Consider the following 26,568-nt stretch of genomic DNA (forward strand, 5'->3'; position numbering starts at 1 on the left):
GTGTGTAATGGGTGACTAAGCACACATTCCTGATTTAGAGATTCAGACAGTGCTCCAGCATTCTTCCCAAAAGGTTCAACAGACAGGTCGGGTGCAAATCTCAAGCAGGATGAGCACACTTCGGCAAGTGGTACAGTTTTAAGTTTTATTTTTGGGATCAGCTGGTTGACTTAGCTATTCTTCCAGGAATCCATGGAACATAATGGGGTGGTTACTCCTCTCTTTTCTGGGGAAGCCAGAAACTTGCGGGGGGAACCTCATCACATTTCCCTGGGTGATGGGAGCTACTCTCCAAAGCAACAAGACAGCCACAGTCTGCCAGGTAAGGGGAGGGTTGCTCTTCAAGGGAAATAACTTGTTGAAAAACATGTTGAAAAACTCTTCAAGGGAAACAGCAGCTGCAGTTGTAATTTTTAAAAGTTGGCTAAGCATCTGCCTCTCTGCAGTAATGTCAATGCTGATAGCTTCAAGACATAAATATGGCAGAAGTTTCATTCTTCTGAAGGCTGTTAGGAAATGGTCCTTGTAGCAAGACTTCAAGGTTGTGAACAGGTTCAGGTATTTAACATTCCACATCCATGAAATGCAGGGGGTGAACCACAAAATCTCTAAACAACAATAAAATTCCTTTGACAAGTTTAATAGGGAGCTGCCAGTCCTCAAACTTCCCTTTGGCCCAGTCAAATGTGGCAAATCGCTCCCCAGATTCTCCCCAGCCTTGGAGTTAAAGCTGCCGCAGCCACCACACATAATGAGGCAACCATTTTAGGAAATGAATGAGCTGATTCTTGTGAGTTGGGGAGGATGGAGGGGTTCATGTTTTAGTTAATTCCCTTAATACAATCAGCATTGCTTTAAACCCATAACAATGAGTCACTTTGTATATAACTAAATAGAAATATAATTTACTATGTACAGTGGATATAGAACCCCTGTTAAAATGCCAAGATAAATAACCTAAGAATATTTTCCACCTTTAATATAGTGTGTAAAGTACAATCGAAAAGCAAACTGAAATCTTTTAGGATAAAAATGATAATTAAAAACTTACAATAATGTGATTGCATAAAGTTGACCCAATAAACTAATACTTTGTTGAAGCCCCTTTTGATTTTATGACAGCATTCGGTCTTTTGGGATAGGAGCATCTCAGCATAGCATATCTTACCTTGGGAATCAGCCCCTCTTCCTCACAAAGGAGCTCGCAAGTCATCCCACAGATTTTCAATTGGATTCAGGCTAGGCCATTTCATAACTGATTTGATGAAGCCATTCTTTCCTTGGTTTGAAGGTATTCTTTTTGGATCATTGTCATGTTGAAAGATGAAATTCCTTGTCAGCCATCCCAACTTGCTCTTCTGAAAGACTCTCAGGCCCATGGTTAGCCAAAAGTACAGTTTACTAAAGCCAAGTGGTTACAGAAGAAGCACAGCTAGATTTGGGGATTTCGTTCCCAAAGCATTTTTCTTACTTCCCAACTGGTCATCAAAGAGTGTCCAATTAGGTGCTAACAAATTGTTTGTGTAACAGTCCCTGTCTTCGTGGGGTGATTGATTTTACATTAGCAGGATGCATGGTTTTGATTCCTCATGCTAACCCTCCCTTTATCTCACCCCACTGATCTCTCCCTTCCCCCCTCTGTTGTATACGGCAGGCTGTAGCAGGAATGCATAGCATAGATTAAGAATGGCAGCTCTGACATTCCTGATCTTCAGCATTTTAGTATAGGCCTAAAAGTTTTGTGTCAAAATTGATTGGCATTTGGAACTGTTCCTCCACAGTTCCTCCTTCACTAAAGTGCTCCAGCTGAAGAAAAGGAGCTCCAAACATAATGCTACCACCATTGTGCTTAGCTCTGGATATGGTGTACTTTTCATGATGCACAGGATTGTTTTTCCATTAAACATACTTTGTCTGTCCCAGTTTATGCAATTAGCACTTCAGAAGGATTTACCATGTTTATTTCACAACTACATCCTTTAAAGGAGACATGTCAAACACAAGGCCTGTGGTTAGATCTGGTCCTTGGGGCTCCTTGGACCGGCTCCTGCCACCTCACTCCCTGGTCCAGGCCAAATGGGCACTGATCTACAACTTTAGAATACAGTCAGTCTTAAATCCGTGGAGCCGCCCTGGAGACAACAAGTCAGTCAGTCTGCAGGGTAGGATGGTCTCAGTGGACAGCAGGCCACTTGTGCTCACCGCCTCCTGGGTCCATGCCCAAGAGGTGGCAGGGGCTGCCCCGTGGACCAGATCTAAGGCTGACTGTGTTCTGGGCTGGATGGCTGCCAAGAAGTTGTAGATCAGCGCTGCACCTGCCACCAGCACCTCCATGACCGGCTTGCTGGCTCAGCCATGCAGACTGAGCACTTTCCTTTCACTGGGACTGCTGGCGCTGCCAAACCCCTTCCTCTTGTCCCTTCCTGGGTGCAGAGGGAAGGAGAAAGGAAGGAAAGAAGTAGATAGGAATGAGAAGGATGGAGACAGGGAAAGAGGTAGGGAGAGAAACTGGAAGAAAGGAAGGAAGGAAGGAGAAGAAGGTAGGCAGGGAAGGAAGAAGGGAAGGGATGGAAGGATGGAGGAAGGAAGGAAGGAAAGAAAGAAGGAAAATAGAAAAGAGATGGGAAGGAGACAGGGAATGATAAGGAAGGGAAACAAGAAGGAAGGAAAGAAAGAAAGTAGATGGAATGAGAAGGAGGGAAGGAAGGAAGAAGAGGAGGGATGGAGGAACGGAGGGAGGGAAGGAAAATAGGAAGGAGATGGGAAAGAGGCAGGGAAGGATAAGGGAGGGAAATTGGAAGGAAAGGAAAGAAAGGGAAGAAGGGAAGTGTTAGTGTTCTAAATACCATGTATGAAATAAATCATTGTCCAAGGCAGAATCTTCCTTAAAGTTCCCATTTATTCATAACAGACAAGTTAGCACGTCTATGGAATTCCAACACTGATTTTCTTCTTGGAATTCCACCCAGTTGAAAGTTCATGATCTATCCCCACACCCCATAATCCATCACATGTTCCAATCATCATCTTCCATGCTGGCATCTACACTCCTCTACTTCCGGTCAGGTGTCGAGGTGCGGAGACAAAAGATGACCTTGGCTTCTATAAAAGAATGACAACAATACATTCCACAATCCTACTCCTTTCTATTCCCCCCTCCCAACTACTACACTAATGAAACAGCATAGAAAATTATAAGAAAGTGTGGCAGGCCAAAGATCCTAAAAAGAACATAACTACAGGCCTGACAGGAAGAAGGAGATGGGAATAAGGGAGTGAAACAGGAAGGAAGGAAGGAGATGGGAATGTAAAGCAGAGAAGGGAGGAAGGGAAGGATGGAGGGACAGAGGGAAGAAGAAAGGAAGGAAGGAGATGAGAAGTAAGTAAGGAAGAAGGAAAGGAAGAAAGGAGATTGGCATGAGGGACGAAAGCAGGGAAGGAGAAAGGGAGGGAAAAGGGAAGGAGAGGCAGAGAAGGAAGAGATGGGAACAGGAAGGAAGGCGATGGGAATGAGAATGAAGGGAGTAGGGAAGGATAAGGGAAGGAAAGAGGAAGAAAGGAGATGGGAATGAGAAGGAGGGAAGGAAGGAAGAATGGAAGGGTGGAAGGAAGGAGATGGGAATGAGGGAGGGAAGCAGGGAAGGAGGAAGAGACAGAAGAAGAAGGGAGGAAGGAAGGAAAGGAAGGAAGGAGATGGGAATGATGAGGCAGGCAAGGAGTGTCAACTTCTGCTGCCTCCTGGGCAGGGAAACACCACTAATGTCTGGGATTGGGAGAAGAAGGCTTTCTTTGATGCGCTGTGTGCGCGCACACACACACACAGACACACTATTCCAAGCTTGGCTATGGATGTTTGGGGATCTGGGGATATTCAATCTCTGCCCAGGGCTGCATGGCACTTTCCTGTTCACGGGTGGGGTGCCACTTTGGGACCTTCCTGGAGTGACAGCTCCTGCTTGATGAGCAAGTGGCAGCTGTGGCAAGAGGCTCTACAGTTACACACAGCGTGCTGGATATGGCCTTTCCTACATAAATGGGTCCTTCAGATAGACGTGCCCTGGTTACTTCATGGCTTAACTACTACAATATGCTTTTTATGGGGCTGCCCTTGAAGACCACCCAGAAGCTGCAACTGGTCCAAAAACCAGGCACCATAATTCAGAGTTTTTAAAAAATGGCACAAAAGGCAACAGCCTTGAATAAATGCATCCAGCCCCAGTGACACGTGTTATAATCAGATATAAACAACTAGTTTGTGTATCCTGAATTCTCAAATGTTGGCACAAATCACCTCAGTGGCTAGAAGTGTAAACGTTTCTCCTCCTTCCTTTGTTCTCTGTGTACACTTGCTCCTCTACCATGACAAAACGCAAGCTTTCCCTTTAAAAATGGTGTCAGTTCAGCTTTCTAATAACCATTTTCCAATACCCCCCTCCCTTTAGATGGGGTGGGTTGTTTCCCTTTGTTCCCAGGCAGCTGGCCCTCCTTGCCATCTTTGTTCTTCATTTGTACCTTGGTTCGATTCTTTTTGTTTATTGTTAATGTTTGAACCAATTGTAAACTACTCAGTGTCAGAGGGTAGGTCAACATGGGAGATGATGAGGGGGAGAGAGAGATTAAACAAATTAGGGAATTGATTCTAAACAGAGATTCCCAAATGTAAGAGTGTCTACATGCAAGTGAAATACAGTTTACAAAAGTTCATGGCTGATGCTGCGAACTGCCCTTCCAGTTCCAGAAAACTCTTTCTGTGCCACTATCCTCTTTTTCATAAACCACCTCAGGATTTCATTCCCAGTCAGTCCACCTTTCTGGTGAGCTCCTCTCCAGCAGATGTTCTGCAGCATCTGCCACATAATGCCTGTCCCCTTTCTCTGCTTTTCCTATACCCAGGAAATGGAAGTGTCACCGTCCAGGGAGCTCTCAGCATCTCCTGCCTTCTTGCCTAGCTGCTTATGACCTTGGGGCCTCCTCTGCCTTCCCTAAAAGCCCCGGCCTAGGCACAGACAGCTGCTTTCCTTAGGACAGGTAGTTCAACAGGCCACTTCCAGAGTCCCTTAGAGTCAGAAATGCATACATTTAAATTTATTTATCTATTGTAAAGCTGCCCATCTCAACAAGTGACTCTTGGTGGCAAACAATATTAAATAAAAATGAAAGCAATGATAACCATAAGAACAAAAATTAAATTATACGAATGCAGCCAGGAGATGGGGCCCTGAGCCAGGTCTTTAGAAAGGCCACCAGGTTGGGGCAGCCATTCTAAACTCTGGAGGAAGAATGCTCCATAGGAGGACGTGAAGGCAGAAAATGTTTTCTGGGAGCCCCAAACAACGTTCCTTAGCTGACAGGACCCAAGTGCTGGACTGGATTGGACAGGTCTTCAGGGAATATTATTGTTTGCTGTAAACTTGTCCTTATTGATTAGACGTGGGTGCTATGCCAAACCAGGTATTTGACAGCTAAGAATTAAAATATTAAATTATATTTTGAGGTGGGGACGGTATCTTCAACCTGTAAAAAACTCTGGCAGTACAGTATCGCCCTTGCACTGTGTTATTTTCTATGGCGGCCCCAGTGCTTACAGTATGTCCCACTCCCCTTTTCCATCTGTTTACCTCTAAAACAGACATGTCCAACACAAGGCCTGCGGGCCAGTTCCGGCCCACAATTTGGTTATATCTGGCTCACGGGACCACTTTGGGACAGCAAAGACCGCCCCCTGCCTCACTAGCCAGTCCAGCCTGGGTGGGCACTGATTTACAACTTCATGGTGACCATCCGGGCCGGAACGCAGTCAGGCTTAGATCCACAGGGCCTCCTCGGCCTTGCCACATCCTCGTCCTTCCTACCGCCTCCTCGGCCTTGCCACCTGGGAGACGGCGAGCGCACAGGGCCTGGCATCCCAGGCGAAAGGGAAGCACTCAGAACATAGTCAGCCTGCGGGGCAAGATGGTCACCATGGATGCCAGACCCTGCACGCTTACTGCCTCCTGGGCGCAGGGTTGAGGTGGTGGGGGCAGCCCCTTGCTGTTTCCAGGGCAGCATTGTGGGCCAGATCTAGTCTGATTGTGTTCTGGCCCAGATGGCCGCCATAAAGTTGTAGATCAGCGCCTCCGTGGCTCACTCCATGGCTCACTCCCTCGCCCGATCACACAGCCTGTGAGTGCTTCCCTTTCACTAGCACAGCTGCCAAACTCTCCCCCTCCCCTCACCCCTTGGGCAGGGAGGGCTGAGATGGGAATGAGAAGGAGGAAGGGAGGGAGGGAGGAAGGAAGGAAGAAAGGAAGGAAAGAAAGAAAGAAAGAAAGAAAGAAGAAAGAAAGAAAGAAAAGGAAGGAAGGGAGAAGATGGGAATGAGAAGGGGGGAGACAGGGAAGGAGAATGGAGGGAGGGAGGATGGGAGGAAAACAGAAGGGAGGGAGGAGATGGGAATGAGGAGGAAGGCAGGAAAGGAGGGAGGAAGGGAAGGAGGGAGGAAGGAAGGAAGGAAGAAGGAAGGAAGGAGATAGGAATGAGGAGGGAGACAAGGAAGGAGAATATGAGGGAAATGGAGGGAGGGAGGAAAAAAAGAAGGAGGGAGGGAGGGAAAGAGGGAGGGAGAGAGGGAGGCAGATGGGAATGAAAGTCACGCATGTCAGCAGTTTTGGGAGGCGAGGAACTTGTGGGGCTCCGAACTGTCCCCACGTCAAGTCAGAACAGTGCAACTTGTTCTGTCCCAACCCAGTCGTCCCGAATTAGCCGTGCCCAGAAATCAATACCCATTCAGCCACACCCACCCAGCCATGCTCACTTAGTCACAGCAAACTGACTACTGGCCCTTTGAGAGCAACCATAATGGTAATGTGGCACTCAATGAAATTGAATTTGACACCCCTGATCTAGACCTTCCCAAGCCATTGATTGTGCAGTACCCTGCTTGAGGGTCAGCTTCACTAGGTGGAGAAGTCCAGGAAAACAATTGTAAAGAAAGCTAAAACTCATTTTATTGAGATTTGCTCTAATGGCAGCCTCTTGCAAGTCAGCTTGGTCTGTACTATCTCATCCTAGACAGTAGAAAGTGTGGCAGGCCTGAAACCTAAAAAGAAAAGTTGGCTTGCAGGTCTGACACTTCCTACAGCTGAACGAAGGAGAGGGGTGCCCACTTAAGCTGCATACATGTCACAACTTCAGAAATGTTCCATCCAGCCCACAACTTACATATATACCTAAAGGGGGCAGGGGGAGGGGGCAAAACTCGAAAGAATTTCGGCTCTCACCCCAGCCTCTACATGGGGCTTCCCTTGGGACGCGCCCGAGGACTGCAGCTAGTCCAGAACGCAGCCGCGCGGGCAGTCATGGGGAGTACCAGGTACTCCCACGTAACACCGCTCCTGCGCGAGCTGCACTGGCTACCTGTGGTCTTTCGGGTGCGTTTCAAGGTTCTGACCACCATCTTTAAAGCGCTCCATGGCATAGGGCCTAGCTACCTGCGGGATCGCATCCTCCCACATACATCCCTGCGGCCAATTCGCTCTCACAGGGAGGGGCTTCTCCTGGTGCCGTCCACTAGGCAATGCCAACGGGTGACACCAAGGAGTAGGGCCTTCTCTGTGATGGGCCCAACCCTCTGGAATGACCTCCCCCCCGACATTAGAACCACTACTGACTTCCACTCCTTCCGACAGAAATTGAAGACACACCTGTTCCGACTGGCTGGCCTGGCATAATTTTAACGTCTACCTCCTGGCATACATATTTCTTACTGGTTTTTTAAGGGGATTGCTCTTTTAAACTTAATTTTATAGGATTTTGGGGTTTTAAATGCTGTACATTTTAAATTATTTACTTAGCAGTACAGTTCTGTATATCTTTTTATCCTCCTCTTATTTATGTATTTATTCACTTAATATTCTAATTGTTTATTATGATGTATTTTGATATGGACTGTACACCGCCCCGAGTCCCTTTCGGGAGAGGGGGCGGTCTATAAGTGCTAAGAAATAATAATAATAATAATAATAATAATAATAGCCTCTCTTCATGCTTTTTAATTAAACAGTTATTCTGTGAACTTCCTGTGGTGACGTCAGCGTGCTTGGAGTTGAGGAACGGGAGCTCTCCTGATCTCTAACTCCAACTTCTTTGTTTGGGCTCATTTTTGAGTGCTGTGGATCCTGGAGGGACCAACAGATTAAGGGGGGAACTCTGAAGACGCTGGGGTGATAAGGCAAATCCTCCCAGCGACAGGAGAAACCCACTAAACGGACGAGGAATCATCCTGCCACTTTGTCAGGACTGGAGCAATGGCGACCGCATAAGAAGGAAGCAAAGAGAGAAAGCAGTTGAAATCTAGATATCTGTTACTATTATTGACAACCCAAAGAAGAGGGAAACAATGCATAACTGGCAGAAAGGTGAGCTGGAAAGAAGGAGGCTCTGAGAAGGAGATTTTTCAGACTTTTGCCGAAAAGCTGTGAGAGCAGAATTACTGACCTTGAATTGACAGCATAAATAACTTGAACAAAATTGGCCAGAGGGAGAACAAAAACCCGGCATGGATAACAGGAGTAGGACATAGTAACTGTTGAGAAGATGTGTAAAGTACAGAAGAATTGTTCAACATTCGGGTTGGTTGTTGACTTTTTTCTTCTTGCTCTTTTGGAATGATTAGAGGGTTTCATTACCCACCCACCCACCCCTATTTTCCTTTGCCGCTGGACTGGTTACATTAACTGATTGACACTAACAGTGATACTGAACAGAGGGTGACACCTAGTGGATCAAAATTTGAACCTGCGGTCTGAACAAACCAGTAACCATTTATTACTTATTACCCTTATAATTGATACAATTGAGAGACATCTATTTGTATAAGATAACCGTGTGATATATAACTCTAAGATATATGATAATTAAGGATCAAAATAGAATGGAATAATACATAAGAATGTGTAGATATTGAAATATGATATTAAGGAAGGTTAATTATTGCTAAATACTGAGATAGATAATAATTGATAAGATTGATAACATTGATATTGCTGATAAAGTAGAAGTAAAGTAGAACTTATATGCAATTGTGGACAAGGAAAAATGGGGGGATAAGAATGGCAACTTCAGGAAAGTTAATTTAAAAAACCACACCTAATACGACTTCGGCAACACCCCCCTCCTCAAATCAAAGATCAATTGAGAGCGCATTGGGACTGGAGAAAGGCGGAAAGATGGCAGAAACAACAGGACCAGCACCAACAATGCAAAGTATGCAATTAATGCTTCAAACGATACAAGAGACGCTTATAAAAAACCAAGAAGTGACAGCTACAAATCACGAAGAGACAAGGAGGAATCATGAAGAAATGAAAAATGAAATGGGAGAACTGAAAGGAAATATTAAAACTGTGGATGACAAAATTAAAAAGATACAGAATGCCTTAGCAATCAATGAACAGAAAATCCAGAACATCGAAACAAAAATAGAACAAACAGATCAGAAGATGGAAAAAATGGAGCTAGAATATAGACAAGTGAATAAAGAATTAGAGTTATCAATAATTTGACTTGAAAATGAAAGAGCTGCATTCTATTTAAGATTCTAAAACATACCGGAAGAGAAGGAGGAAGACCTGAAAGGAAAAATGAATGGAATCTTCACTGAAATTTTACAGAGGAAAGAACAAGAGTTGAGAGGGGATATTGATGAAGCTTACCGAGTGCATACTAATTATGCCAGAAGACAGGCTCCCGAGAGAAGTGCATGTAAGATTTGCCAAAAAAACAACCAGAGATGAGGTATACAAAAAAACCAGAGAAGGGACAATTACATATCAGGGAAAAGAATTGATCACGCTTAAACAGATTCCACGGAGAATTTGTGAACGACGTAGACAATACCAATTTTTAACAAACCAGTTAAATAAAAACAGAATAATGTACAGATGGTTGATACCAGAAGGGGTACTGGTGTCTTGGCAAGGAAAAAGATACAAGATAGAGAATATAGAAGAAGCGCAGGAATTCTATGAGAAATACTGCACAGGGGAAGAAGAACAAGGAAGTAAAGAGGGCCTAAAAAGGGGAAGTCGAGGCCAAGAGGAAGAAACATCAGAAGACAAAGAAAGAAACAGGAAAGAAGAACAGAGGCAAGAAAGAGAGAGAGCAGAAAAGTAGGGCGCGAGAGGGAAAAGTCAGATACAAACTAGAAGCAACAAAAAAAAACCATCTAAAGATGGACCAGGAAATAACAATTATCTCAACAAACTTGAATGGACTGAACGCACCAAAAAAAAGAGTGCAGATGTTTAACAAACTTAAGAAACTGAAGGTAGATATAATCTGCATACAGGAAGTGCATATTAAAAGGGAGCATAAGAACTTATTGGAAAACAAAAAACTAGGGAAATTATACATAGCACTAGCAGAAAAAAAAGAGGGATAGCAACCTATATAAAGGAAAAAATAAATTCCAAAGAAGACTACTCTGATGAAGAAGGCAGGATACTAATGATTGAATTAGAGACAACAGAAAAACCGATATTATTAATAGTCATATATGCACCAAATCAGAAACAAGAGGAATTCTATAGGAAACTACACAATAAAATAAACGAATTAGAATATGAAAATATTTGCTTAATTGGGGATTGTAATGCAATAGTGGAAAAAAAATGGACTATGAAAGCAAAAAGAAAATGAAAAAAAATACGCTACCCAAATCCTTTTTTGAGATGGCAATGGAATATAAATTACACGATATTTGGAGAGAAAGGCACAAAACAAGAAAGCAATATACCTTTCATTTGAACCCCCATCAGTCCCTAGCAAGAATTGACATGGTTTGGATTTCATCTGGTCTATGCAATCAAGTGGACGAAATTGAAATAGAAGCAAATGAGTGGGCAGATCACAATCCAATAAAATTAAGATGGAAAGGTCAAAGAAGAAGAAAAAGATGGATGATGAATTCAAATATTATAAACGAAACAGAATACACTCAAATGCTGGAGAAAGAACTAAAACAATTTTTTAGAATAAATGAAAAAGAAGATACCTCAATTCAAAATCTCTGGGACACTATGAAAGCATACACAAGAGGCCTTACGATTGTCTATATGGCGAGGAAAACTAGAAAACAAAAAGAGCAACAAGAATGTATGCAAAAGGAACTTATGGAAGCCGAAGATGAACTCCAGAAAGACCCAAAGAATAAAATTAAAAAAGAAAAAAGAGAGATAATTAAACATAAGATCAACTTAATAAATCAAAAGGAATGAGTGCAGAAAATTAAAGCGGCCAGACAAAATTACTTTGAACAAGCCAACAAACCTGGACGATGGCTGGCATACAGACTGAAGAATGAAAGAGAAAAAAGGATGATATATCAATCAAAAGATGATGAGGGAAGAATTCAACACAAAGCAAAAGAAAAGAAGAATATTATTCATAAATACTTTACAAAACTATATGCACAAGATAGTATGGAGGAAAACAAAATAAAGCATTATTTAAACACAAAAAAGATAACACCAATCTCAAAAGAGCAAAGGGAGGCGATAAACAGGCCAATAAAGTTAGCTGAAGTGGAACTAGTCTTGAAAAACCAGAAAAATAATAAAACCACAGGACCAGATGGAATACCGGTGGAGCTATACAAATATAATAAAATAATATTGGAAGAGTTAGGAGTGGAAATGTTTAATGAAGTTTTAGGAAAAGCCAAGATACCTGAATCATGGACAGAAGCAATAATATAGCTGATCCCAAAAGAAGAAACCACTCCACAAGAAATTCAAAACTACAGGCCAATTTCATTACTAAACTCCGATTATAAAATATTTGCAGCAATTATGGCAGGAAGAATTAAACAGATTTTAAATGAACGAATACACCCAGACCAAAACGGATTTTTACCCCACAGACACATTAGAAATAATACGAGAATCATTCTACATATGTACTATGAGGCCCATCCAGAAAAACAAATAGTACTGGTTTTCCTTGATGCACAAAAAGCATTTGACAAGGTAATCTGGAAATTTATAATAACAATATTGGAAGAGATGAAATTCGGTGAAAAATTTATAAAAATGATAGAAGGATTTTATAACGATCAGACAGCCAAAGTTCTGATGAATGTAGAATTAACAGAGAAGATCGAAATAAAAAAAGGAGTCAGACAGGGATGCCCCCTCTCTCCTTTGCTGTTTATATTGACTTTGGAAATTTTATTAAATGAAATTCGGAAGGACCAGGGAATAAAAGGTTTAAGACTCAAAAATGAAGAATATAAGGCCCAAGCCTATGCCGATGACTAGTATTTGTACTAGAGGACCCATTAGAATCCAGTTGGAAATTAATTCAAAAATTAGAAGAATATGGTGAAGTGGCAGGATTAAAGATCAATAAAAACAAAACAAAAATGATAACCAAGAACATGACAAAAAAGCAAGAAGAGGAACTGGAAGTAACAACCAGAATGCAAATAACTAAGAAAGTGAAATACTTGGGGATCTGGGTGTCGGCAAAATGTTCCACAATTAAAGATGATAACTATAATAAATTAGTGATACAAATAAAGAAAGAGTTAGAAAATTGGAAAAATATTCAACTATCACTCATGGGACGTATAGCGACAATTAAAATGAATATTCGACCAAGAATCTTATTTCTGTTGCAAGCCGCACCTATTAATCCGGGTAAAAAATTCTTTCAAGAATTAAACAAAATAACTGCTAGGTTTATTTGGCAGGGACAAAAAGTGAGGATTAAACTAAAGTCAATGCAAGACAGCAAGGAGAGGGGAGGTTTAGCATTACCAAATTGGGATTTATACGCATCGGCAGTATCAATAACATGGGTGAAGGATTGGATAGAGCTAAAGAATAAAAGAATTTTGACTCTGGAAGGCCATGATTTGCAAGCAGGCTGGCACACATTCCTATGGGATGATAAAAATAAAAAGCACAAATACTTTCAAAAACATTTAATTAGAAGAGCGTTATTGCAAAAATGGCTCAAAATAAAAAAAAACCACTATGTGAAAATTCCGAATTGGCTATCACCGACAGAAAGGACGACTCATCCAAATTTTATAGATTGGAACAAAATGCTAAGATATAGAGACTTAATTGATAGACAGGGAAACTTAAAAACAATTGAAGAATTGGCAGAACAGAACAGGAAAGTTGACTGGTTAACTTACCTTCAAATCAAAACTAAATACAATAAAGATACCAAATTATATGATATTGAAACAGAACCACATGAATTGGATAAAATCATTCAAAGCCCAGATAGAAAAATGATAGGGAGAATATATAAATTTCTCCTGAAGTATAAAATGGAAGAGGAAATTGTGAAAGAACAAATGATAAAATGGGCACAGAACTTTGGATATAATATTGAATTAGACAAATGGGAAAAAATGACACTCTCAGTTGCATACAAGGAAAACCAGTATAAAATGTTTTATAGATGGCACCTGGCACCAACAAGGTTAGCTAAAATATCATCAAATACCTCCCCAAAATGTTGGAAATGCGAATCGATACATGGAACGTATTACCATTTATGGTGGACCTGTGAGGAGGCTAAAAAGTTTTGGAAAAAGATCAAAAATTGGCTGGAGGCAATAACGGGAGTTAAAATAGAATGGAAACCGGAAATCTTCTTATTAGGAATAATGTCTGCGAAATACAAAAAAGAAATCCAGTATTTAATACTACATATAATAACAGCGGCAAGGATTGCCTATGCCCAGAAATGGAAAAACAAACTAACTCCAAGTGAAGATGAAATAATAAGAAAGGTTATGGACTGTGCTGAAATGGACAAACTAACTAAAGAAATTTAGGGAAAAGAAGAATCAGAATTCTACCAGATATGGGATAAATGGTATAGGTGGATGGAGGAAAACAAGAATCAATGAAGGAATGTAACAAAACTTAAAAATAATAGTTATGGGTAAAATAAGAAAGTTAAGAATGGTGAAACCCAAATAAAACATAATTGAATGGGGAAAAATAATAAAAATAAAAATAAAAAATTAGTTAATTCTAGGTGATAAATAAGTAGAACATTGTAGCTGCTTATAGAATGTTTTCGTTTTTAAAATGTTTATTCGTTAACAGATAACCCATCATGACAATAATAATGAAATAGTAACTCTAACTGGTAAAAACAATTTGGATATAAACTATAATATGGGACCTGGGGAAAAGATTTATTAATTTTATTAATATTTTTGTTGTTGTTTAGATTTTGTTATAAAGATGTAATCTCTCCGAGGTACTTATAAATTCTAGCAATAAATTTTTGTCTAGATTTATTATAATATAAGTATAAATGATTCTAGACAAAAGCACGTTTAAACAAATATAATTAAATGAGAATGATGGTATATTGATGGCATAAAGATTTTTGATTTAAAATGTACAATTCAATATGAATGAAATATAAAGAATGATTGTAGTAACGCACGAAATTTAATCGTAACCAATCAACATGCTTTCTGGAAGATGTAATGAAGCATGTTTTTGTGTGTTTTTTGTTTAATTAAAACAATAAAAAGGGGGAAAATAAACAGTTATTATGTGTTATTTTTTTTACATTAGAATTCCTGAACTTCAACAGTTCTACAATTTTTCTGCATTTTGTAATAGTGAAAGAAGGCATTATTCCTTCTGGGTACTGTATATGGGCATCACTTATTACTCAGAAAGTAAAAGATGGAAAAAGTCACCCACTATTTTGACATTCTGGAATAAGTGGACAAATGCAAATGGTCTGCGAGGATGCACCAAAATCTCAGGCCAATTCTGACATGTAGGGACAACACCTGTCCCAGTATTTATAGAAATGAAAGGCGGAGAAACCCACCCAGGGCCAGGATCTGCCATTTCTTTCTCCCTAGGAAGATTCAGATGGGCAGATGCCTACAGGGTGATCTTTGTGCTCACTGAAATTCCCTTGACATGAATCAGAACCCTTCAAAGGGGCCCAGTCTTGATTTGCTGGGCAGATCCTCCAGAGGCACCCATGGGCAAAGCTCAAGAGGCAGGCACTGGGCAGGCAAAGGCTGGGCCCTTTCAAAGAAGCTGCCCAGAAGCAAGTTTGGCAGGAGCAGCTACTCTCCCCCCTTCCCTTCCCTTGGAGGTCTGAAGCCCAGCAAGGGGCACTTGGGAGTCTTCAGCTCTACCTCCGTGATGGTCTGGCCACTTCCTGCCCAGGTGCTGCACTTGCCAATCTTTACTTGTGATTCTTCCCCAGGTTCGCAGTAAAATCCTGATCCTGACAATTTGTGCAGCTGGGATTGGTGGCACTTTTCAGTATGGCTACAATCTCACCATCATCAACGCCCCCACTGTGGTAAGCTGGCCCTTTTGTTACCATGCTCCTTGATCATCTCTCATTGGAACAGGCCCCCAAGGAAGGGACAGCCTCTCATCCGGTCCCCCTCCTTTGGGCTCAGCTCAGCTCATGAGCTCCTTGGCAGGACAGGTTGGCCTTGGGATTCTTTCAGGAGAAACCTAACAATACCCCCTGACTCCTCTGATGTGTAGCAGTGTTCTCTTGTGAAGAGGGTTCAGAAACAGCAATGGCCGCTGGGGCAACTGCCCTTCCAGTAAGGCACTGGTCATCTGGATACTTCCCAATCTTCCTGCAGCTTTTGAGGAGTCGTAGCTTGTGGAGTAACTAAATTCAGATCTCTTGTGGGTTTCATGGCTCCCACCCACTGTCACACCGGCAGACCCCAGAACAGCTGGTTTTCAGTGGGTGGGGGCTCTGCGTGTTCCAGCTCCAATTTCCCCCACACAATATTTTTTTCCTCCACCCTGTAGTTCATCCAATCCTTCATTAATGAAACCTGGCTGGATCGCACTGGGGCTGTCTTGGAGGCAAAGATGATCACGCTGATCTGGTCCTTCATTGTTGCCATGTATCCTTTGGGAGGCCTAGTTGGAGCATTAATTGCTGCTCCCCTGGCTGTAAAGATGGGCAGGTGAGGGGTTGAGAGGGTCAGCCTCTCTCAGCAGGAGGGAGGAATATCTTCTAGTGTCTTCTAGAACTGGATTCAGCCAGGAGCATTTGGATACCGGACTCCAGATAGCTCTCTTTAATCAACTACATATAATGAAACCAAATGGAATGTAATTGAAGCTATTTTTTGCCAGCTTAACTCTATCAGATTAATTCCTGGTAATCTGCTATTTTCTCCATGTTGACAGGTTCCAGATGGATGATCCTGATCCCTAATGCAGCCTGGTCATGAGTGAGGGGCAAGAAACTTGGGTGCTCCATACACTGCCAAACGGAGCTAGGAGTTGTAGTATAGTTGTAGAAGAGTTCTGTCAGAGTGCTGCAAACTAAGGAGGGTGAGGTCTGGATGAGGAGAGGGACAACTGTCTCTTTCCTTCATTCCTCCCTTGTGGGCTGCTCGGAGCCCACCTTCCCTCTTGCTCAGCCAACCAGCCCAAAGAATGCAGGGTTGGCAGAGGCAGCCCAGGGTCTCAGGAGGAGCGCCTGTAAGCAGAGATCTCTGAAGTTTCATTTGCATTCAAGCATGCATTGAGATTTTCCAGTCCACACTCCCATGCCCATATTTCCCCTGTTCTCTTAGGGTTTGGCATCTCAGCTCTTGGGAAAGGGTTTATGATGACTCAAAGCGGCCAGGTGGGTGTGGCTGGGCAGGCATGGCTGGTGGTTGCAGCCAGGTCATCATAACTAGGTGGGCATGGCTGGGTGAAATGGCCGACTTGACGTGGCTGGCTCGACACCACTCACTTGGCACAGCTGATTCAGTATGGCTCGCCAGGTGGGCATGGTTGGATGGGCATAACTGGGTAGGTGCAGCCAGCTCAGCCCTGCTGCCTGGGGATGGCACAGAACAAGTTGCATTGGCTAACTTGATATGGAGATAACGCCCCACAAACTTCTCACCTTTCCAAACTGCCAGCAGCCAAGCGTGTGCACATGCACCCCTACACAGAACACAACCCAAGTTTGGGGCATTAATACCCAGATGAAGGAGAAGTCCTTCTCCCCAGATCCAGGCATGACTGGCAGTTTGCCAGCTCAGATGTGAATAAAAGTGTCCAAGCTTGGAATGGTGTGTGTATCTGTGTATGTGCGTGTGCACGCAGCCCACAGCACGCCAAAGGAGATGTTCTTCTCCCAATCCCAGATCCCTGAGAGCTGGAGTTTCCCTGTCCAGTGCCCCTTCCCGGCAAAGCAGGAGGCAGAGGACGAGGCTGCTGCACATGGAAGCACGGAGGAGAAAGTTTGCAGGAAGCAGTTTCCTCCAACTTTTGCCTTGACAGATTTCTGCAGAGAAGGCAGGGGTGGCAAAGGAGCAGCGCTCCCTGGTCCTGCATGAGGGAGGCGATCTTTCTTGAAAGGGAATCCCCACTTCCAAGCATGCGTGGTAAGGATCCGGGCTAGTTGGGCCAGCCTTCCCTCACCCAGCTCCCCCGCCACCCCCTTCTTCTCTCCAGAGATCTTTGTAGTTCAATCAGGCAAAAAAGAAGAAACAATGACATCATTTATATATTATAAATGAGTGCCTGAACACTGCGCAATGGTGCAGATCAGCAATGATATGCACAATAGTTCCTCTTTAAAATTTCTACATTATGTTTTCCAATTCTATAGTTTAAAAATAATCTTCATAGCCAATGATTTTGTAATAAATGTTTTGCTATTAGGTTGGCTTATATAAAATGGATGATTGCTTTAAGCCACAAGTAAACCAGCACCAGAAATGACAGTAACTTTATGATGATTTTATATATAAAGCAGATCAATGTATGAACTCTATTATATATTCTGCTTTCATGACATGCAGCAAATATACTTTTTGGCTTTTTGGCATGGATCTGCTTTTGCTATTTCTAAGCAGTAAATTATGCAGCAATCTGTTAATATCTAATGAAATGTTAGCTAAAAAATGCGGGCAAAAATGAGGAGAAAGTCCACAGAATAACAAGCAATCTCAGAATTAAGTCAAGAGTTTCTGAAGCCTTCAAACAACTGTAAATGGAATAATTCAGTACGTGTGAAAACCTGTTTATTTCGTAAAAGTATTTGTTTTATTTGCCTCCCACGTGCAGGGCCAGGGAGTGCTGCTCTCCTGCCTCCTCTTCTTGCTCTCCAGAGATCTGTCAAGGCAGAGGTTTGACCGCAGCAATGTCATCCTCCACCTCCTGCTTTGTCTGGCCAGCCTCCCCTGCACAACTCCTCTGCCACCCCCTCCTTCTCTCCAGAGATTTGTCAAGGCAGAAGTTGCATTTGGAGGAAACTGCTTCCTGCAAACTTTCTCCTCCACCCTTCCATGTGCAGCAGCATTCTCCTCCTGCTTTGCACTGGATAGGAAAACACCAGTGCTCAGATATCTGGGATTGGTGTGCTGCACGCATGCGTACACACACAACACACACATACACCATTTCAAGCCTGGAGACTTTTATCTACATCCAAGCTGGCAAGCTGCCAATCATGCCTGGGCTTGGGGAAAAGGATGTCTCCTTCCTCTGTGGATAAAAGTCCCCAAACCTGAAATGTGTGTGCACGTACTTGGCTGCCAGCAGTTTGGGGAAGTGAGAAACTTGTGGGACACTAAATTGTCCCAATGTCAACTTACCCAGTGCAACTTGTTTTGTCCCGACCTGGCTGTCCTGAGTCAGCAGGGCCTCCTGCTGCACCTCCTTGGCCATGCCCACCAGGATGTACCATGTCAGCCATGCAGCATTGAGTTGCCCACATCAAGCTGCCCACACCCACCCAACCACACCCACCTAGTTGTGGTGAGCCAGCTGTGACCACCCAGCAATGCCTACCAGCCACGCCCACCTGGCCACTGAGTCGTCCCATTCCACTTGGGGGGGGAAGGGCCACTAACATGACACTCCCTCTTGAAGGTCTTGGCACTGAAACCCAGGCTCCCTGCCACTCTGGCCACACAAGGAGCCAGCAGGAGCAGCCATGGTGCTGAATGACAGCCAAGAGGGGCTCAGGAAAGAGGCACATAAAGCAAAACAAGCATTTGAAACTTTTCTCCCTTGCTTCCCTTAAGGAAGAAATCTTTACTGCTGAACAACGCATTTGTGGCCCTTGCTGCGCTGCTGGTGGGGTTCAGCCGTGTGGCGAAATCCTTTGAAATGATCTTGCTAAGCAGATTTTTTGCTGGCATCAATTCTGGTATGTCCAAGACATGATCATTGTAGCATTTTGAAAAGCTGTCTATGCTATCTGACCAGGGTTTGTTCCTTGAAGATAGGTCAGCGCTGCAACTTGGAGCCAAGAATCCATCATAATCTGCTTTTCTTCCTGTCTTTGCCTTCCAATGGGGAGTGGGGGGGGGGGAGGTTCTTGATCTCTCAGTTGCTTTCAATACTATTGACCAGGGTATCCTTTCTGGCTGGCTCTGAGGAATGGGAATGGGAAGACAGAACTTTGGGATGGTTCTCTCTGTTTGAGGGGAGGGGGAGGTTCCACTGTTGTTGGCTAGGATACATTGATGATACCCAATTGTGTCTTTTAATACCAGACTGGCCAAATGAGGCTCTCAAGATTAGTCTGGGAGGGGAGGAACCATCTTTGATTCAATCCTATCAATGGTTGCAGATATAAGGTCACCTGCCTTGGGACTAGAAGACCTCCAAGGTCTCTTCCAATCCTATTAGTGTATTTTTCTATGTGAGGGCCACTGAATCTGAGGATATTCCATCTTTAACCTTGGATGGGGTAGCACCTCCTTATTTAAGGGTGGTGCATGATCTGGGGATCTTTATGTCCATAAAGATCTTTATGTCCATCTTTATGCTCCTGCTCAATATGTAGCTGATGGCTATGGACAGAAAAGTCTTTGCACAGCAGCATCTACTGTACCAGTTGTGTCTTTTTGTTGACAAGGAGGCTCTTCAGACAATCAGTTATGCCTTAGAGTCCACTTCTAAGACCACGTAGAAGCTTCGGCTGTCCAGAATGCAGTAGCGTGGGCAGTGATATGCCCATGGGATTCCTCTGATCTATGAGCTGCATTGATTGTCAATTTTTTCCAGGTGTAATTGCTAGAAACCCTATGTGGCATAGGACTTGGTTTTTTAAGGGACTCCCTATCTAGCTGTTTGGTTGAGGCCAAAGAAGTGCTAGCAGAAAGCCTTGTTTAGAGGCAGAGAAGGGAAAGGGGAGAGCATTCACAGAATAAAACTTTGGCCAGAAAGTTCACTCATTTAGTATGAAAAGGTGTGTCTGACCAATCCCTATCACCAGAAGCCAAATGGTCATAATAAATACCATAAAAGAAATATGTTCCTTTCTGAGACTGGGGACTTCTCTGTTCAGGAGTGGCCATGAGCATCCAGCCCATGTACTTGGGGGAAAGCGCACCCAAGGAGCTCCGGGGAGCCGTGGCCATGACTTCAGCGTCTTTCACAGCCCTCGGCCTGGTGCTTGGCCAGGTGGCCGGACTCAGGTGAGACACAAAGTTCTGGGGAAACCTGGCATCTATGTGTCATCTACAAGACACACCCTTTGCTAGGGGCCTGCTGTAGGGTACCCAAGGCTGGGTTATGCGCTGCACCTTAAACAAAACTCTAGAAATGGAAAGCCGCCAGGTAGGTAGGTGCCCTGCCTTGAAACCTCCTGCCCAAGCCCAGGCAGCACATGGCAAAAGGGTCTGTTGTATCTCTTTTGTATGAATTTATGGAGAGGCACTCCTATGATGACAATTGGCAAGTAAGTTAAAGTCTGTTAAATGAGACTCTGCTTCTGTTTCCATAAGTGACTCTGGATTTCAATGCAGGGAAATCTTGGGAGCAGAAGAGAGCTGGCCTATCCTTCTAGCCAGCAATGTGGTGCCTGGGTTGATCCAGCTGGTGCTTCTGCCCTGGGCTCCAGAAAGCCCTCGCTACCTCTTGATTGACCGAGGAGATCAAAATTCATGCATCTCTGGTAAGCAAGGGTGTTCATATGAGCCTCCTGTACAGCCCAGAGAGCAAATCGTTATAGGGACATGGGAGGGAATAGAGTTGTGGGGAAAATCAGACTCATTACATGAGGCCATTTTAGGTCCTGTGCGAATTATAGTACCCTGCAGAAGTAATGCTTTCTCCCAAAGGGAACTTTATGTGAGGAATCTGGTCCCATCGGTGGACCAGACATTCAAATCCTACTTAGCTGCTGATGTTTCTGCCATGAGATGCTGTGCGGTTGTTGCACAGGCTCTGCTTTTCTCGAAGGGGGTTGAAACATTATGAGAAGTTCTAAGGCAACCCAGGAATCAGAGGCCTCCACATTTCCTAAGAACGTCAGGCTCCCTTTTGGCTTCTTGCAGCTCTGCAGCAACTGAGGGGCAGCAGTGACCTGAGCAGCGAGATGAAAGAAATCCTGGCGGAGCAGGCAGCCCTCCAAGGACAGACAGCCAAGGCACCCTGGGAGCTATGGAGGAACCGGGCTGTGCGGTGGCAGGTTATCACTGTGGTGGTGCTCAGCAGTGCCATGCAGCTCTGTGGCAATGATTCTGTAAGTCCAGCGGCCTGGCCAAGGGGGTGCCTGCTGCTATGCTGCATGCCCTTTTTCTAATAGGCCTGGGAACTGAGAAGGGGTTGACATGGAACAGGCGGCTTCTCCTTGCACAATCCAAGCAGCATACTAAAATGTGTGGCAGTTGGCATCCTCTGTCATCATTTTTTGAGTTGAGTTTCAGAGAGAGTTGGGAGAATTTTCTTTGCTGCTTAAATCGTGATATGGCTTTGTGTGCTTTACATTACCATTTTCAGGAGTTTCCTATCTCAGATAAGCAGATTAACCTTCCTTCCTTTACATAGCAATAAAAATAGGGGCTCAGTAGAGCAGGGATGCAGTGAAACTTGCTCTTTTTTATTCCTGCAGATGTACTCCTACGCTTCGTATGTGTTCCAAGAGGCAGGGATTCCATATGACAAGATCCAGTACAGTGTTATTGGCACCGGGAGTTGTGAGCTTATCATGTCCATGACTTGTGTGAGAATTTTATCTCTGTTCTTCCTACCCAGTGTGGTCTTCTAGTAGTCTTGCTCCTTTGCAGAGCTGCCTATCATTTCTGAGTAGTATCCAGGGCACTTTGTCACAGCACAGAAGTCAAGGATCTGCTCTGGATTGTCCTCCCTTCTCTTGTGTTACCTGTAATTTCCCACCTTCTTCCACTCATTCTCACCTCAGCTCTTGCTCCCTGTAGGAAGGAGACCCATCATGTCAGCCCAGAGAATTATGTGTATAGTTACCATTAATGCTAAATCTGGGAAGTCAGGTGCTAAACTGGTGCATTGGAGATCTATTCTTGTCAGTTGCTATATAAGGTCCCTGTAGCCTTCACCACATTGGTTGCACCGTGTGCTTATCAAAGGTATCCACTAGGGAAAGCTTGATTCCTCTCAGTGTTTTGAGATCCGAACTCCATGGGTCACTTACCATGTAGGCAAGTATCTTGGACAGTTGGGGGTTCCATGTAATTATATCTCATGATGAAGCCCTTAAATCATGAGTGATCGGTGTAGATGTGATCAGGATGGGAGTGGCAGGGTGGCACAAATTGCAGCCGCAACAACAGATCTCCAGGTCCTAGGCTCCTAGGGAATGAGACCTCTACATCTATGCCCTGGAATTTCTAGCTGCAAGTGCTTTGTATCTTTCTGCTCAAAGAGTGAAGATTTCAAATTAAATTGATGGTCAACCCTAACCCTACTGTGACTATTGTATAAAAAGACTCGGGACCTGGTACCACTGAAGGTACCAATAAAATAGAACATTTGTAGCTCAGAATTGAAACATGTAGGACAAACAGGGAGAAAACTAGTAGAACACATTCATGAATATCAACTAGTAGTCAGAAGGCATGATGAAAACTCTTTAATCTCACAATGTATGGACAGACTTAACCATAGTTTCAACTGGGAAACAGTGACAATCCTAGACCAAGCCACTTCCTAAAATGCAAGAGAATTCCTGGAAGCTTGGCACTCTAACAAATTAGCCATCAATAGACACATAGGCATAAACAACATCTACATAAGCTTGGAAGAATAAACACTTGCTAAAGCTTGGAAGAATAAACCTTTGGTCCCAGTGACTGACTCAGATTGGATTTTACAACATCTACATGCTGTGCTAAAAAGGCAATCAACATGTCAAAAAGGGAACAAAAAGGCCAAAATACTTCCCCATCAGCAATCAACACCCAGATGAGCATAGATTGATCTCAAGATTAATATCATACCATCAATCAAGAAGTAAGCAATGCCCCAATCAAGAAATTGTGAAATAAGCCAACAATAAACAGTTTGACCAAAGAACCTCCAAGACCACTTCCACCAACACTAACAGGGCAAATCACTAGAATATAAACTGAGAACAAACACCATTCTTTACTAACACGGATGATATTACATATTTTGGGTAATGGAATGGCTGCAAGAAAAGAACCAAGCTCAGAGAGCACCAAGGACACCCTATCACTGGAGGTGTACCCTGACTAGATGTCAGCAACTGCCCCCCAGAAAAGTAACTTTTAGCGAGATTCAAAAGACAGACAGGAATTCACATTCACAGCTTGTATTAAGAGCAGCACTGCTTGTGATTACTTCTGATAAACCCAAGGTTTGGCCAGAGACGTAGACATGTGCACTTAGGCCTTTAACATCACACCATTAAGTATGAAACAACTTCCTGTTACAGGCCATTCTGCAGCAGTGGTGGGATTCAAATTTCTGGTTCTGTGGGCATGGCTTTGTGGGCATGGCAGGGGAAGGATATTGCAAAATCCCCATTCCTTCCCCATCCCACTAACTTGCTTTCCAGCTTCATTCTCCTCTTCTGGGCAACAAAAGATCAGCTTGGAGGCAGCAGGGTGGGACCAGGCTATTTGCTGGTTCTCTGAATTACTCAAAATTTCTGCTACCGGTTCTCCAGAACCTGTCAGAACTGGCTGAATACCAGCTCTGTTTTGCAGGCATCTGAAGTTGAATCCCTGCCTTCTGATTTACCTTAGCCATGTTTTTGCTTTGCTGCATAGAGCAGACCAGTCCAACTATGGATTGACCAAAGGCTGCCCTTTCTTCCTTTCCTTTTCACAAGAATAGAAATCATATTCTTATCACAGTCATGACCAGTGAATTCTTTGACTTGCAGGTAAATCAGCTTTAGCTGATCCGGCTCTAAAACAAAATGGTTCCAGGTGTCTCTTTTGTTCTGAAAATCTTCCTTCTATCTCAAGACAGTTTCTTCCCGTTTTACGTGTATTGGGCTATTCCTTTTTTTTAATTGGATGAAGTATCACATTACCCATATGACTTGTAGAAACCAAATCTTTTTCAGTAAACAGCACTTCTTGGACAGTGGTGAAATTCAATTTTTTTTACTACCGGTTCTTTGGGTGTGACATGGCTTGGTGGGTGTGGCTTGGTGGATGTAGCAGGGGAAGGATGCTGCAAAATCCCCATTCTGTCCCCATTCCTGGGGGAAGTCTCCTGTAAAATCCCCATTCCCTTTCCACCCCACTAACCTGCTTTCTAGCTCCGTTCTCCTGTGCAGGGCAACAGAAGAAGATCCAGCCAATCAGCTGGGACTCGGGAGGCAGCAAATAGATTGGGGCGGAGCCAGACAGAGGGGGTATTAGCTAGTTCTCTGAACTACTCAACATTTCCACTGCAGGTTCGCTAGAACCGGTCAGAACTGGCTGAATACCACCTTTGTTCTTGGAGCTGTTCTAATCCCAAAATGTACAGACCAAAATCAAGAAGATCACTCAGTCAGTCTCTAGAAAGTACCATCCTATCAACTTCCCCAAATTTGTTTTCTATCTGTTCAATGGGGGAGGGGAGGAGACTGATCTGTTCAATGGGGAGGGGGAGATCTCTCTATGGAGGGCCTGGGTGGGCTGCCCATTAAGGGGCTTCCCTATAATGCTGCCTTCCAGAACCTCCTCATCGAGTGTGTTGGCCGACGGATGCTGCTCATAGGGGGGTACAGCCTCATGGCCACCTGGGCCATCCTGTTCATGGTAGCGTTATCTCTACAGGTAAGAGTGCCTCTTTGTTCCTTTGGGTTGAAGGACCCCAGGTCTTCCAATTTAGCAAGGTTCACATGCTGGGCACTTCCTAATTTGCCCATTTTCCTCCTTTCCCCCATCTGCCCCACCACTCTTTTGGCCTGGCAGGACCACCTCAGCTGGATGCCTTATCTCAGCATGGCCTGCATCTTTGCCTACATCCTGAGCTTTGGCATCGGACCAGGTGAGTTACAAGAGCACCGAGGATCTCAACAGGGCATGAAAAAAACACCATACATGACCTGGGTATCAGCGTGCCAAATATCATGCAGAATTAAATCAGAGTTGAAGGCAGAGCTATCCTTAAAGTTCCAATTTAATAAGAAAGACATGTTGGCACAAAACTGTGGAATCCCAAATCGAAAAGCTTCCTGGGGTTCCACCCAGTTGAAAGTTCATGATCTTATCCCCACACCCAGAAGTTCATCACATGGTCCAATCTTCTCCGCCACGCTGGCATCTCCACCCAGCTGGTTCCTGTCAGGTGCAGAGGTGCAGAGACAAAAGATGACCTTGATTTCTAGAAAAGAATGACAACAACACATTCTACAATTCTACTCCTTACTAGTCCCCCTCCCAATTACTACACTAATGAAACAGCATAATGAAATAATAGAGAGTGTGGCAGGCCAAAGATCCTAAAAGGAATGTAACTGCAGGCCTGACACTAGGAAAGGTCAGAAACTGGGCTGATATTGCCATATTTTTATCTTCCTTCTTAGAAAGCAACATTTAATTTGCATGGTTTCTCTAGCTGGTGTGACAGGAATTATACCCACGGAGATTTTTGATCAGGTCTCCCGCCCGGCTGCTTACACAATCAGCGGTTCTCTGCTCTGGATCAACTTATTTCTAGTGGGCCTAGCATTTCCTTTTGTGATGGTAAGCTCTCTCTGGTTATATTTCTGCAAGGCATCAGTTAGTGGGACACAGGAAATAGGAGCAAGTGGTTTTCAGGCAGACATCCTTTCTGTTCATCAATGGAAAGTATTGTGCTAGCAGAAAGAGCCTCCCCCCCTCACTCAAGACTGCTGTTCCTCCTGTTCTAGATCCAATTGTGACTCCTCCCAATTTCTACACAGTCATGTGACCAAGAATCTCCTTTCCTAGCAGGTTGGCGCTGCTTTCTCCTCCAGGTGGGCAGGTCAAAGAGACCTTGCTTTTGTTAAGAGAGAGCAGACCAGTCCAAGGACTACTTTACAGCCAGGTTTGCTTGCATGCCCTGTCAACATGTGCTTATGTGCTGATCCCTTTCTTCTCTCCTCCTCCTCTCAGGAAAGCCTTGGCTATTACTGCTACCTACCATTCTTCACAGTCTGTGTTGGAACCACTCTCTATGTCTGGTTTTTCCTCCCGGAGACGAAAGGAAAGAGCTTCCTAGAAATCTCAGAAGAGTTTGTTAAGCGTAACTTTGGATGTCAGCCTTATGACAATGCTTGGGTGTATCCAGAGGAAATTATATCCACTAGGTTATAGCTTCAAAAGAAAGAACAGCTCACAAAGAA

At 43.8% G+C, this 26,568-nt stretch overlaps 1 protein-coding gene across 1 annotated transcript; it reads left to right on the forward strand.

Moving 5' to 3' along the window:
• Positions 1 to 277: 277 nt before the first annotated feature.
• On the forward strand, positions 278 to 26,568 carry LOC309399203 (solute carrier family 2, facilitated glucose transporter member 11-like; the record flags this gene model as incomplete). Its single annotated transcript, XM_081966800.1, has 12 exons — positions 278 to 322; positions 15,250 to 15,348; positions 15,822 to 15,982; positions 19,052 to 19,176; positions 20,323 to 20,452; positions 20,783 to 20,931; positions 21,314 to 21,501; positions 21,871 to 21,981; positions 24,932 to 25,033; positions 25,172 to 25,247; positions 25,818 to 25,945; positions 26,339 to 26,568. 12 exons carry the CDS (start codon positions 278 to 280, stop codon positions 26,537 to 26,539), a joined length of 1,515 nt encoding a protein of 504 aa, XP_081822926.1. The 3' UTR covers positions 26,540 to 26,568.

The sequence above is a fragment of the Natrix helvetica genome (assembly GCF_964273705.1).
Source record: "Natrix helvetica genome assembly, chromosome: 14".
Taxonomy (NCBI): domain Eukaryota; kingdom Metazoa; phylum Chordata; class Lepidosauria; order Squamata; family Natricidae; genus Natrix; species Natrix helvetica.